The 14,769-nt window shown below is 39.6% G+C and overlaps 1 protein-coding gene across 1 annotated transcript in view; it reads left to right on the top strand.

Moving 5' to 3' along the window:
* PTPN13 (protein tyrosine phosphatase non-receptor type 13) overlaps positions 1-14,769 on the top strand; it is a gene marked incomplete at both ends in the record, with an annotated part of 91,249 nt that overhangs the window by 17,149 nt on the left and 59,331 nt on the right. The window contains 2 exons of the mRNA XM_080343110.1: positions 2,276-2,369; positions 12,816-13,379. Coding sequence (XP_080199236.1) covers positions 2,276-2,369; positions 12,816-13,379 — 658 coding nt within the window. The remainder of the gene's footprint in view (positions 1-2,275; positions 2,370-12,815; positions 13,380-14,769) is intronic.

The following is a 14,769-nucleotide window of genomic DNA, read 5'->3' as shown; positions in this document are numbered from 1 at the left end:
CTGTCCATTTTCTTTTTTGAAGTTATGCTTGACTTCTGGAGAGTTGCTTATTAAGAGGAAGAAGGACTTTTTTAGGTGGTGTGCCAATCCTCTTCCACTTCTGCTCAGCTCTTGGATATCATTACTGTGGAGGACGTTATTGTCTAATGATGACAAGTGCATTAAACTGTTTTCAGAAATGAAAGAAATTATGTGAACTCATCTTGAAAAGCTACCAATCCTGACAGGCAACCTCTCCCTTCACCTAAACCGTTACAGCATAACTTCAGTATAGTTAAATAATTTTAAGGCCCTGAGTAGCAAGGAAGGCAGGCCGTAAATTGTCAGTATTGTTGGCTTGTTCTCTGGCCAGTATTTCCTTTGCTTGTATTCTGTTTATAATCATAACAAATGCCAAGTGGTTTATTATTGCTGGAGTGATATCCCACAATGGTCCTGAATTCTGTCCAGTTTTATACCATTGAAACTCCTTTTTTATCTCATAGGGCTTATGCCAGTGTAAAAATCAGTGTCTGAATAGACAGCACTGTAATTGCGAGAAAAGTGTTTGACTTGATAATGCTTTATTTTAAAAAAACCCTTTTGTTATGATCTAATCTCAGAAATAGGGCTGAGCCTGAGCTCCACAAAGCATTGTCTAGTCTGTGAGGTTATGTCTGTCAGTCGGGTGCTCCTCGCTGTAACGTCTGAAGTCTTGTGCAGTTGCCAAGTGGAGCTAGTCTTTGATTCAATGAAATAAAGGCCTACAAGGCCTTAGTCAGTGACGCTATTACAATAAAGATCCAAACCTTAAATCAGACCACGAGCTATAGAAACAACCAGCGTGGAGAGTGAGTCATTAGTCTCCAAGTTCTTAATGGCCCTTTCTGCTTAGCAATTTTTCTGCTTTTCGTCATCTTGCTCTTGTTGGCAACTTTCAGAGGGAGCCTGAGGTTGGTATGACAGACTCGTCTGGACTGGCCTGCCCAAGGCAGCAATAGCTGGTCCCAAATGTACATCCCAAAATCCGATGCTGAGCTGGACCCAGCAAGTGTGTTCCTGTCTCCTAGACAATGTTGATAATGAAGGAGTGGGACTGATGGAGGTTATCCAGTGCTGAAGTTTTGCTTATCTTCTAGATGTCCTCTGCCAGGAACCTTTTTAGCCTAATTCATAACATGTCACTGCATTGGCTTTGCAAGAAGATGAGAACAAAATAGCTGAGTAGAAGAGAGTGTTGACAGAAGAACAACATAGCTGTGCTGCTGTGGTTTTGTGTACCTTATCTAGCCATCCCTACTGGTTTTAATATTTAGTGCTCTGTGTGTGTGCTTGAATTTTTAAGTGAGTAAGGAAAGCACATCAAATTGTTTTTTTCAAAACCATGGCTCAACTTCCAGTTCCAAGATCAGTGTACCTCCCATCTTGATTTGCCTTTTCAAAGGCTGGAGGAGTATTAGCTCTATAGCAGGTCATTTGGTGGTCGGTAAAACACAGCTGAAAGGTCCTGTTTGAATATTTTCACTTTCCACATTAATATGATTTGTAGAGGGCAGTGTGGCACAAGACTGGTTCAGTCTGGTTTATGTTAATTGAGTCGCATTGTGACTGTGAGGCACTGAAGACTGCTCAGTTTCTCCTTCCCATCTCCCAAATAAGCCACCGTCCAAGTCAGGCTGATTCACACTGTATCAAAAGACCTAACCTAAGATTCTTTGCTGCAGCAAAGTAGCTCTTCTTTGAGTGACTGTAGATGTGAAATAATTTTTTAGGGAAGTGGTGATTAAATGAAAAAAGTTAAAAGTTACTAATGGGAAGAATTAAGTCTGACACACGACAGGAATGTGCCTGAGGGATAAGGAAGAGGCTTGTCACAAGTGGATGAGATTTTACATGTATAATAACCTGTGTTGAGGTATTACTCTAAAACTTTCAGGTACAAGACATTTCTCCCTGTTACATAGAAAAGTCATCAGGCCAATCACAAGGTCCAGTCATGTTGCACACATGGAACAAAGTTTTTGAGTGTTGCTGTCCCTTCAGTTTGCTGTAGGGCTGGAATGTCTTTAAGTTACATGCTTGTGAACTTAATCTACACTAACTGGAAAAAGTAGACCAAATGTGTAGTAAAAATAATGCACAGATTATTCAAATATGGAGAATTCTAGGGGACATTCTCACTGCTGAACCTCTGGGGTTTTTTTTTATGAACCAGTGCATTTACCTAATGGACACTTGTTTCATGCTACTGTGAACTCTTCCGATATATGACTTTGTGTTACTGTCCATGTTGCAGGTGGATCAACTTTCTTACAATGGAGACAGAAGAGTACAGCCAGACAGGAGCCAGGCTATTCGGGAGAGGCTGAGGGGAAAAGGACTTCCCACAGGTAAGTGCTCCGTTGCAGTAAGGATTATGGCAATAAAGAGAGCCCTTTGGAAGACCAAGTTTTGGTAGATTTTTGCAGCCAGAGAAACTGAATAGGGGAGCACTTGCTGACATTCACAGAACTCTGATGATTCAATGTCTACCTAAGCATTGGTGTGGTGACATGAGAATAATTGTTTCAAGAAAATAAGCATCTTCTCACAGTTCAGTCCTGATGGTAGGAATGGGTTTTAAAGGTTGTCGGTCAAAAGTTTTGTTTCTGGAGAAGGGAATCTTCAGCTGAAAGTAGATCAGCTACAGGAACAGGAACGTTTTTCTTAGTTCCCTCTTTCCTGTGGACTTGGCTTTATCTCTTCATAGCTCTAGTTGTACACAGTCTCTGTGCCTGCTTCCCATTTCTGCACACACAGTTTTTCTCCACCTCTTCTGTTTTCCTGAAGAGAGGTGTTCTATGTTCCGTCATAGTTCTGCTGTGCTTTGACAGTGAGAGGTAGACATGGAGGCCAGGTGGGATTGTACCATTGTTTCAGGGAGGTAAGGAAAGAGGAAACCACTCATAAGTGGAAGGAGGACCATATCATATTTGTTAAATGAGTCAGCTTGAAAACCACCAGCTATCAAGCTGGCTCAATAGTCCCCATCCTCTAAACCCTACTTCTCTTAAGTATATTGAAAGTACCTGCTTGCATAGGGTGCTCCAGGGAATGCATGTTTGTGCATCACTGTTCCAGTGAAAACAGTCCAAGCCTGGTCTCGAAGGTACTAGTTATTAATGAGAGGCTCTTGGATACTTGATTTTTTTCCTCTTTTTGTCAAGATGAGCTGTCAACCAGCAAAAATGTTTTTCAGTCACTGCTTGTGTGTCATAACTTGGTGTTAGGCTTCTCTCTTCACCTTATCCCTAGAAGCAGAAAATATTTTTTTTTATTTTCTGTTAGTCGAGTCTTTATTCTCAGAAAGGAACGGAAATTAAGTCAGTCGTTCTTTTATTTTTTTGCGTCCTTTCTGTACTGTTTCTACTCCAAGGTATTTCAATTACTTTGTATCACATTGGTTACCTGTGGCACTCTCATTATTTTTCTCCTTTTCCTTAGAGGGCTTACAACCCTGGTAACTTCCCCAAAACATTTCCCAATTCTACTTCTATTACCAGTCCCATTTCCTGGTATGTCTTACTAGCACCATCTTATTTCTCTGTATTTTGATCTTCAATTCATTCCTTGATCTCCATTTCACTGAGCCCTCAGGGAATATAGACTGTCAGTAAAACGCAAAATGTAAGAAAACACAATTTACACATAACGAATCCAGCTTTCCTCTTGATGTATGTACTGAGTTATGTATTTGAAAGTTAGTGAGGACCCAGTGAAATGGATGTCTGATATTAATGAGAGACAGCTCACGTTTGATTCAGGGCAATTTAATGCTGATTTATGTATTTTTCTGTAACTGTGTGCTGGTTTGCTGCTGCAAATGCTGCCAGTAGCAGCATGGATCCGCCGCCCTGGGGGCACAGCTTTTAGATTTATGGAAAAGTGAACTGTGGAATGTAGTACTAATTACACTGATAATCTAATTGATTGAAGAGCCACAAATAGACAGCCAGGTGAGAGTTTAAGAAAATTAGTAATGGTAAAAAAAAACAAAACAAAAAACACACACAAAAAACCCCCAAACAAAACAATTAAAAAAAAATAGAAAAGTAAAGTCCTTTTTTTTTTTTTTTTTTTTTTCCTATTGATGCTACTGTTTTTGCTGCTGTGGGTAGTTGAAATACACACTTCTTATGCCAGTTGCAGAACAGCAAATACTTAGGTAGTAAACTCCCAGATGGGATTATGATTCTGAGTTAAATGTCTTTCTAATAAGTTAGAAGTTATATCCATCATCTTTTCTCTAAATGTTTGGGTTTAACTTCTCTGAAAAGGCATTTAGGGCCCGATTTAGCACTGGGACAGTTGTGGGTGTGGGGGCACACATAGGAACATGTCTAATTTTACCAGTCATTTTACCAGCATATTTAAGGGAGTAAATAAAGTGAGCAGAGGTCTTTGCTGGACAGGACAGAAAACTTGTTTGATAGTGACTGAGGTGAAATTCTGAGTCACTGTTAAAATCTTATTTAATGGAGAAAAAAGCACTGTAGAGCTAAGGCATTTATTATGAACTCAAGACTATCAGAATGTTACTCTGAATGTCTAACTTAAGATAGCTGGTAAATCATGCCAAGTTTGTGAACACAGAGATGGTTCAGCAGGAAGATGTGCTTCTAATTGGAGAGTAGCCACCTAATACCTTAGATGTTTGCAGTCTTTGAAAAATGCTAAGATTTTTGCCTTAAGTTTAGGAAAGTCATTAATGTCAAGATGAGTTTTCTGTACTGTGATCATCCAAAATTATTACTGCTGGGTCTTTATTATTGTCTTAGGGAAAATGTTTTGAAATATTTTTCCACTTCATATGTTTAAATCAGATATTTTACTCTCCGTATGTACCAAGGTTGGACATTTTCAGCTTTTCGTTTCCATCTTTGCATCTTAAAGATAATTACTAAATTAATAAATAGCTTCATTCTGATATTCTCCCCAATTAAATTTATTTTTTGTCTCTTTCTTGACTCGTTTTCTGTGGCCATCTTGGTGAATGAACGTTATGGCAGGGCTGACTCTACAACTAATTTATATTAAATTGATATTAAAGAATGTTTACTTTCAGTCAAGTCATACTCGGAACACAGTATGTTGGAACTGACATGGCCAGCAGAAATAGAAGTGGCAAAAACTGGTGTGAGTCATCTGAACCAATGAGTGTTATTTAAGTTTCCAACTCAAAACACTTTAGACCTTAAGAGTCTTCAAGAATTATTTTTGGAAGTTGCTTGATAAAATGATTTTGGTGTGAGAGTAAGTAGTTGTGAAACTCTTCCAAATATGAAGCAAGAATTAATTCATTACATTACTCTTTTTGCCACAAACTATGTCACTTGTCCTTCAAAAGGATGCACACTCTCTTTAAAGCCTGGCTAGAATCTCTGTAACTTGAAATCCTGCACCAGGGAAGCATTGGTGAGTCACCTTTTGTGTTTATTTACAAAGTTCCAACTGTGTTGATGATCTGTGAATAACAAGAGCAGACCTTTGCAGAGATATTTCCTCTTTCTAAAGACATTTAGCTAACAGACATCTCACAGGGTCTTTTAACTCAACTTGCACAGTGTAGTAGACTGTCCTGAGTTAACTTTGTGTGTTACAATGCTACAGTGGTATCCTGCAAAATTCCCACCTTTGTCTCTGCTAAAAGAATATATGCCATTTTTAAAAGATCATTAAGGTTCACCTTTTCTGTATGTAACGCAAAATAACTGGAAATCCTGAACAAAATTTTAGCTGTTGATAAAGTCCCTGTTTAATTAGACTATACTCTCAGTCAGGTACAGCAAAAATGGTAGGTGTTGTAAACTGAATAAAAGATTCTAAGGCTAAGTGAAGTTGATTTTAATTTTAACAGGAAATTCTAACTTTTAGTTACCCTTCTCTGGAATAAAAATTACTAATTACTAATTACTAATACTAAAACTCTCGCACAGAAGAAAATGTACCCTTTTGCTTTTGATCCGGGGAAATTATTTGTGGATCAGTTTAGTGCTGCATTTAGATGAAAATGCAGCTTTTAGTCTATAAAGAAATGGTTTATAGTGATGATTTCCATGTGTCAACTGAAACACTCATTTTCTTGCTAAATCCAAGCACACAGCTTTAACTTATCAAAAAATACAACTTGAAGTTAATTCCAATGACTTGAAAATCTCTCATCTGGAAATACTTTTTTTTCCCCCCCTGTCTCCTCAGTACTAGAAAAAAAGAAGTGAGTAGGTGGAGAATAACTTTCCAGAGTTCAGCAAAACCAAATGGAAGCCAGATGAATATTTAAAACAAAAAAACCAGAATTGTTCTTTTGTGCTCCAGAAACCATGCCTGTTTTCCTCCAGTAACTGTTCCTGTTTGCATCCAGCAATACTGCTGGTTGGTTTTGGTACAGGGATCTTTTAAGCCTGAGTTTGATTCCTGCAGCTTTGCTGTGGCTCCAGCCTGGCAGCATTGGAGCTGCCATCACAGTGGTGCTGCTGAGGACAAACTCGGAATGCTGGAGACAGAACAAGAATGGACACGGAGATCAGTGAGGAAACCAAACCAGAGGTGTCAAATGCTGTCTCGATGCAGAAAAGCAGCTCTATGACTGAGCTCCTCCCAGGGTACACAGAAATCCAGGAGGAGAATTGCTGAGTGGCCCTTTTGCCTACTTGGTTGAGATATGTACCAGAAAGAAATTGGCCCATAAACCGAGTGGGAAAGAGCAAAGGTGCAGTTTTTCTCTTCTGCAAAGGTACTGCGGAAGGTAATAGGTAAAATGCTGCTTTTACAAAGTGCAGCTTGGCAAGGTTTGCAACCCCAGTTTTGAACAAGATGCCTGGTTTCTAAAGGTATTTGGTTTTTTGCTAAAGGGGTCATGTCAGTCCAAAGCAGAACACAAATTGTTCAACAGGATTTATAGCTTGGCCATTACTTCCAGCGCTTCTAGCAGTTCTTGTGTCCAGCTCGTTTCTTCCTTCACAAAGAATGCATTGTTGTAGGAGTAGTTATATCTGAAACTTGGATTTTTGCAACAACTTAAAAAAAAATAGAGGTGTCATTTGTAGCAGTCAACCCACAGGCCACATCTGGCCCTGTTGTCTTCTATTTGGCTCTCAGCCTACCCTAAAGGGACTGCAAACCCAACTCCTCCTTCAGCTGCCCACTCAGATTTGAGAAAATAACTTCATTGTCTTGGGATAAGGGTTTTTCTCTTATTCTGTTTTCTGCTCAGAGGTGGTGTGGGAGATGTTTTTTAAACTCCCGTATAATAATTTCCTCTTTTCAGACCTTCTGGTCTGGCAATGACAGCGTGTGTCTATATACATGTATATACATAAGCATTGCTAAAATAGAGCTGAAAAAGGTATTTTATTTTGTACAAACAAAAGGCAATCAGGCTTTAAAGAAACTTGAGCTGTGTTTATTCAGTAGAAACAGATACAGCCTGTGATGGCACTGGCAGTGTTTGCACTTACATAATATGTGATCAATTGCCTGGATGACCAAGCTGGTACGCAACTAATTGCAGACAGACTGAATTTAGGACCAAATAACGGCTCTCTTGCTCAGAGGAAAGTCAAACAGATTACTGTCAGTGTGAGTAAAAGATGGTTTGTGACTGACACTGCTGTCAAAGAGGCTGTAATTGCATTTATAGCTGAAGACACCAAAGGGAAAAAAAGGAAGCAGATCCATGGTCGTTTAGCAAATACAACTTCTGCCAGTTGAAGGTGTGTGGAAAACTAGATTTTCATTTTAGCGCCAGAAGGGAATTTCGAAGTGAACTCTTGGTGGCTAATTGCTATTTTTATTGTATATATTCCCTTGCTATATATTATACTTTGGAATAATGCAATTACTATAATTGCATTCGAATTATTTACAGTAATTATAAATAATTGCACTAATGTAACATCAAGTGGAGGATAAACACCTAAGGGCAATACATGAAATCAAGAACCCAGATACTGTTCAGATGAGCATGAAGAAGAGGTTCGTTCAGCAGAGAAATATTTGGGGAAGGGGAAAGCCTGGCTGTTGAAGTTACTTACATGCTGTAGTATCTTATTTGCTAATTGCTTGTCCTGTCACCATCAGTGGCAAGCAGGGAAGCACTTCTCTGTTCTGTTATACTCTTGGGTAACTGAAGCATGGAGTAGCTCTGTGTGGTCTCAGGCGAGGTACTTAATGTCTTTAGTGGAGTCAAGAAGCTTTGGATAGGTCTCTGGCATTTCCATTTACAAATACAAGCTTTTTTTTTTTTTTTTTTTTTTTTTTTTTAAGGAAAGTCATAACAAGAATCTCAACATCCCTTAAAATTTAAAGACATAAAAGTTCCATTATGCAGTCAAGTTCCTTTTGATTATTAGTTGGAACTTTGTTAAGCACATATATTTTTAACTGATAGTTCTTCTCTTTATTTTCCCACACATTTTATCATAAAAGACAGAAAAAAAAGTTGGTGGCCTATTGACCTAAAGAATTTGTACTTGTGTATGCCATTCAACTGAAAATATGTGTTTGAGGGTGAGAGAAATATACTGGAAAAGTGGTTTGAAGACTATAGTGTCAAAGAAGGGCATATGATTCCAGTCTGCTCTATTCTGGAGGTGTTCTGCTAGCTCAAAGTGAGAGATGTGAGTCTTGTGCTTGAAAGAGACTTATTGCACTCATTAAAGACCTTTGATCTAATTAATGCTGAGGGCAGTGTGAGGAAGTCTGAGGTGGGGTGTGGAAAGTGAAAATGCCTGTTTTTGTGACTTACAAAGTCTATAAATGTATTTTTAAAAAAGTAAGGAAGGATGAGGACAGTTTTAAGTTATTAAAATAGAAGAATTGGCCTGATTGCTGATTGCCTAATCCAATTTGTTCGTGGTATCTGCAATTGAGTTGCTTCTCTACTGAGAAGTCTTGTCCATGACTGTTGATCTCTGTTGCTGAGAGCAGGACGGATGCTGGGCTGGTATGAAGTATGGATCTGAAAATTCTGTGTTTCTGCTTTGTTTCCATTTGCCCTCTCAGGATGCCCACCATGAGTAGGCTGTGCACCGTTTGCCCATTAGGCTTTTCTTTACCTTTCTCTCAGGATAATTCTTAAACAGCTCATGTTGACACTATGAGACAGTTTGGGAACAGCTTCTGAAATTATGTTATGTAGAGAGGGATGGGTTTTGCAAAGGTCGGAAGAAGTGCCCAGACATGTGAAAAGCAGAAGTGGGAATGGGGAGAGTACTAAAGGAAAGACGAAAGATATCCAAGAGAATTTTACAGTCTCAAGACTGAGTACTAAGGACAGCCGTAGATTCCTTTTGGTACTATGTGAAAAACTCATGTTGGCTGCATAAGTCAATTTGGACATGAGTTAAAGATCTGTAGATGTCTCCACTCAGCAGAGTGGAAGAGCAGCTCGGGAGTGGAATGTCTCCTACACTGCTTTCTGATGGGACAGCTCATAGAATCATAAAATTGTTCTGGCTGGAAGGGACCTTCAAAGGTCGTCTAGACCACCCCCACGAGCAGGGACATCTTCAACTAGATCAGGTTGCTCAGAGCCCCATCCAGCCTGGCCTTGAACATCTCCAGGGATGGGGCATCTACCACCGCTCTGGGCAACTTGGCCCATCATCATCATTAAAAAAAGGTCACCTTCATAATTAAAAAAAAAATCCTTACATCTAGTCTGAATCTCCCCTCCTTTAGTTTAAAACCATTACTTATTGCTTCAGGCCCTGCTAAAAAGTTTGTCCCCATGTTTCTTATAGGCCTCTCTAAGTACTGAAAGGCCTCAACAAGGTCTCCCTGGAGCCTTTTCTTTAGGGTGAATACCCTGAACTCTCTCAGCCTGTCCTCACAGCAGAGCTATTCCAGCCCTCTGGTCATTTTTGTGGCCTCCTCTGGCCCCTCTCCAACAGGTTCATGTCTTTCCTGTACTGAGGGCTCCAGAGCTGGACGCAGGACTCCAGGTGGGGTCTCACCAGAGCAGAGTATAGAGGGGCAGAATCACCTCAACCTGCTGGCCACATTACTTTTGGTGCAGCCCAGAATGGCGTTGGTCTTCTGGGCTGTGAGTGCACATTGCCGAGTCATCTCCTGTCTCATCACACAGCTGAAAGTGTTTTCAGGCTGCAGCGATGAGCACTTTCCCAGTCACTGCTGATGATATAGCGTTCATGGCATTCACTTTTCCTCATAAGCAGGTGGGTGGATGACCTGGGGAACAGAAAGCATCTCTGTTGTGCTGAAACAAGGAGCTTGTGTCTTATGAGCCTTCATATGAACTGGGAGCAACTTTTGTTATACCTAGTCTGAATTTGATAAGGAGGATGCTCCTTCCCCTCTAGCACTCCTTGTCGCTGGTGGCTGTGCCGCTTCACTGCTGTTCTCACCAGCATAGAGCAGATATATTTGTGTCTGGGTTTTCCACGGTGACGATACCCACTGGTGTTGTGGTTCACTGCATGCCATGTTGAAACAAGATAACACTTCAACATGCAGAGACCTCAGTGGTCTTTTAACCAGGAATATTATTCTGAGTCATGACCAAAGATGTAGCAAGTAATCGTGAATTTGCAGCCTCAGTAGGATACTGGAGTTGCAACTGTTTCTTTCTTTTCTTTTTTTTTTCTGATTTTCTTGCCATTGCTTTGCTTAGCAAAGTCTTGTGCGTGTAAATACTTCCAGTGTTGAAGAGCTGAGTTGCTTTTTTTTTTTTTTTTTAATTAAAAAAAACCCTGAAAACTGTGTGTAGGGGGGTTGTGGGGTTTGTGGGGGGTTGTTTGGTTGTTTTTTTGTTTGCCTTTTTTTGTTGTTTTGTTTCATTTTTTGTTTGTTTGGTTTTTTACCTAAAATTATCCCTGAACTCTCATTATTGGAGAGGACTCTGGGAACTCCTTTTGATTTGCTTTTTTGGTGACCATCTTAAACACGGCAGTATTGCAGGTTATATCTCCCTGTGAAATGGCTGAGTTAAAATCCTATCCAGGAACGTCTGTCCTTGGTGTGCATGTACATGAATGTGAAGTATGTGTTTGCAGGGTGGATATCATCCCGCTGCTTTGAGTAGGTAGTGGGAACTTCCCAGTGAATGACTGTTTTTAGAAGGCTTTTTTATGTCTGTGAATATTATATGTAATTTGCTAGCCTTATGAGTGATGTATAGCCTGAGAATAAGATTTATCTGACCACAAAGTTAAATATTTTGACTTGAGTTTAGGGTTAAGGCTGTATTTGTAAAATATGAAGTTATACTTCAAATCCTTTCAGAAGATTAGTTCATTCTCTTTGGCGAAGGTTTTTGTTCTCTGGACTGCCTGGAACATGTGGGAGCTGTATAATTACTTAGAAGACGCTTTTGCAACAATCATGTATTTGTGTGTTGGTAAGAAACAGGGGACTTCTTGGTTATGTTTGGTTTTAGTCTTCCTTTTTTTTTTAAACATCTGTTGTTATTAAACTAACACAGAAATAGAAACTGATAATGAACAGCCTCTCTTCAAGTGTAATATCAGCGTTGAAAACTGTGAAGCCATAAGCTTTTAAAGCATTTCTGAGTATAATTATGAGCGTCCTTAAAGTGTTCTTTGAAACTAACTCACTTTGGGCTCACAACTGCTTTCTTTTGTGATGATGTCTTCAAGGCTGCTTCTTAAAAGATGCACCTGGTAATGTCTCACTAGAGAGCTCTAAAAAAGCTCTAAGAAAAGCATCACATGACGTCCTGACTCCATCTTGGCATTACTTAGGCAGCCCAGCCCGGAATATTTTTAGTTGGGTTTTCTTGTCAGCGGTATCATGATGAGGTCGAAATTGCCATATTAATCCAGTGTGCTACAGATTGGAAAGGTTTGACATCATAATAATTTTTGCAATGTACTCAGTCCGTTGGAGTTGTGAGTAGATTGCTGCACGTGTGTTATGTACAGTAGACTTTGGATTTTCACAACTTTAATAATGCAGAAGCATTAAAATTTTAGTTTGCTAACAGAAAGTCAGTAGCAGTGGGGGTATTCTTTGTTGGTGTTCCTCTGTGATGTTACTGTTATAATTTTTTTATTCTGATCTCTGGAAGTCTTAAGAACATGAAAGGTAAATTTATAGGTCATCTGTTGATATGAAAAAAGTTGATTGTTCTTACCAAAGTTTGTAATGAGTTTTGTAAAATCAGGCTAATACTTTGGGAAATTTTTTTGGCTGAGACATTCATGGTCTTGGAAGCTCTGTTGGTTTTTTTTTATTTTAGAGTATTCTTTATCTGCATAGGCTGTCATCACCAAAAATAGTCATTAAAGGAAGATCCAGGGTTTTTAAAATTCCTAACTACACAGTCATTCTTCTCTTACTACTGGCACTACTGCAGGGCATCTGTGAATCTATGGAACAAACTTGGACTTGTTGTCATTAAAAAATTGTAGGTGGTGTCTTTGGGTGTGAGAGGTGAGAGGAACGTCTGATTTCAGGTTGATAATTAAAGAGTACTTTTGGTGATAGTCCAGGACAAAGTAACACTAATGAGAAAACAACTTCCAGGATGTACATGATAATAATTTTTTAAAATATTAATGCTGAATTATAGTAGGCCATAATTTTTTCTTGAACACTTCAGAAATAAAACAAATAAAATGCCTCTCAGATGTGAAGTAGTTGAACTCCTGTCCTTGGAGACTGAGGCGGCCTCTTAAGTAGCCATCTCCATGTTTTTCATGACAAAATCAAGACCGAAATGTGTGCTCAGTACACACTTTAATAGTAAATAACTTCTATTATGCTCTTGTATATTAAGTACAAAATTACATGTATGAAATGTCTCCTTGTTGCAGGAAAAACGTTGGTGGTGGATGCACCTGATGGACACAAAGCTCACTTCTCTCAGCAGACCATGCTTAACAAAGGACTTAGCAAGTCTATGGGATTTCTGTCCATTAGAGGAACACAAGGTGAGGAAGAGTTTTTCCAAGGTGTTTCCTCAGATTGCAGCTCAGGACAGGAAGATGTTTTCTGTCCTCATAGATGTAAAACCAGTGAGTTTGAAAAAAAAGTTCACCTTCATACAGATGTCACTCCCAAGCGGAAAGTCTGGGCTTCCACCACAGATTTGCTTTGCACAACTGACAAGGCAGCTGAGAGGGACCATGCTGGAGGCTCTCATGGCCACAACCATCAGTGTGAAGTGTTTACAGTACGGACTTCTACTGCTACCAGAAACAAGGAAGCAAGATACTCTGATGGGAGCATAGCACTAGATGTCTTCGGACCACAGAAACTGGACCAAACACGCCATGTGCCTGAGACATCAACTTCTGCAGCAATATCGAGTGCCTTTGACAGGATAAGAGAAAGGCAGAAGAAGTTGCAGCTTCTGAGGGAAGCCATGAATGTAGAAGGTTAGTGAGGCTTTTTGATTTTCTGAGTTATTCCAGTCATTGAACAAAGGTTTCCCATTATGATAAATTTGAGTTCTCTTGTAGCAGCTCTTGAAACCGCCAAGATCTTCATTTTGTCTTCTATTTTTAGGTAAAGTGAAAGCGCTAGAATGCCTGTTGCCAATGAAGTTAAATATTCTTGTCCAAATTACTCACCCAGTGAAAGTAACTGATCTCTCAAAGTCAGCCAATATCAAAGTCATCAATTGAAATTAAAAAAAGAGAAAAAAAGTTGGCAACAGCCAATGGTCAAGTAATCTTCCTTGGAGGAAAATGCTGATCTCCAGCTACTAGAGATGGATATATTCCCAAGAGGAAAGAGAGAATGTCATCTCCAGATCGCTCTTTTTGCACTATATAACTTTGGCTGATGCAATTAAGCCTGTAAATATGAAATCTTTTTTGGACTCATGTTAAGATCTTTACCTCAGTGGGAATACTTGGCAACAGGTTCCTTCAGTTAATTAAATGAATGCATGGGTGGTGAGGGGCGGGAAAGGTCTTTGTATTTGTTCTGTGGAAAGTTTTTAAATTGTCTTTATGCAGAACCCTGTAAGGGCAGCTGTGTATTTTGTTTGCTTTGAAAATGTGACGTGATTTTCAGGGATTGTAAATTTGGGACAGTTGGATAGAAACTGAGAGCAGAGTCAGATGCTGCTTGTGATGGACCAGAAGGCATAACTTAGTCATTTGAAGTATGTGGTAGAGGAGCCGTATGTACAGAGCTAGCTCAGTCGTTTATTCAGGTGCGTTTACATTGGTACAGTTGAAAACTCAAGGCTGCCTGGCTGTTGTATGGCAGAAATAACTATGTGGAAAAAAAACCCACAAACTTTAGCCCTTTTTCTGGCACTGAGGTGTAAACACCTCCTTAGGAACATCCCTGTTAAGGAGAGATGATAAAGCCTTTTGTCGAGGTCAAATTTGTAAAAATGCCTGATCTGTCCACTGTGGCCACCTTGGGAGATGCCTGTATTGCAGTTAGCCTTTCTCTCGTATGCATGTGAGCCTTGTGCTCCAGAAAAAGTTATTGAAATGGCATAGGCAGTTTAAAAAGGTACTATGGCTTCTGTAGAAGTTGTAGAGACAAGACAGCCAGAGTTTTTTTGTGCTATGAAATTAGCATCTTCCAGTGAGGCTTACGTTATAATGTGAGCAAATGAATGTAGATGCAAGTAGTACTGTGGAGATACCATTGTTTATCTCAATAGAAGTTCACCATCCGTCATTGTCTACTACGATGTCTGATGGGATATATTGGGGTTTTGGTTTAAGAGTCTGAAGCTGAAGGGGACTGTCTCAAGTGCATGAGTCAACTGAGATCTTTGGAGATAGGCAGCTGACAGAGTTT

This window comes from Nesoenas mayeri, assembly GCF_963082525.1.
Source record: "Nesoenas mayeri genome assembly, chromosome: 4".
In the NCBI taxonomy this organism is placed as follows: domain Eukaryota; kingdom Metazoa; phylum Chordata; class Aves; order Columbiformes; family Columbidae; genus Nesoenas; species Nesoenas mayeri.
The sequence above is the reverse complement of the archived record's forward strand: the minus strand, read 5'-3'. Positions and strand labels throughout refer to the sequence as shown.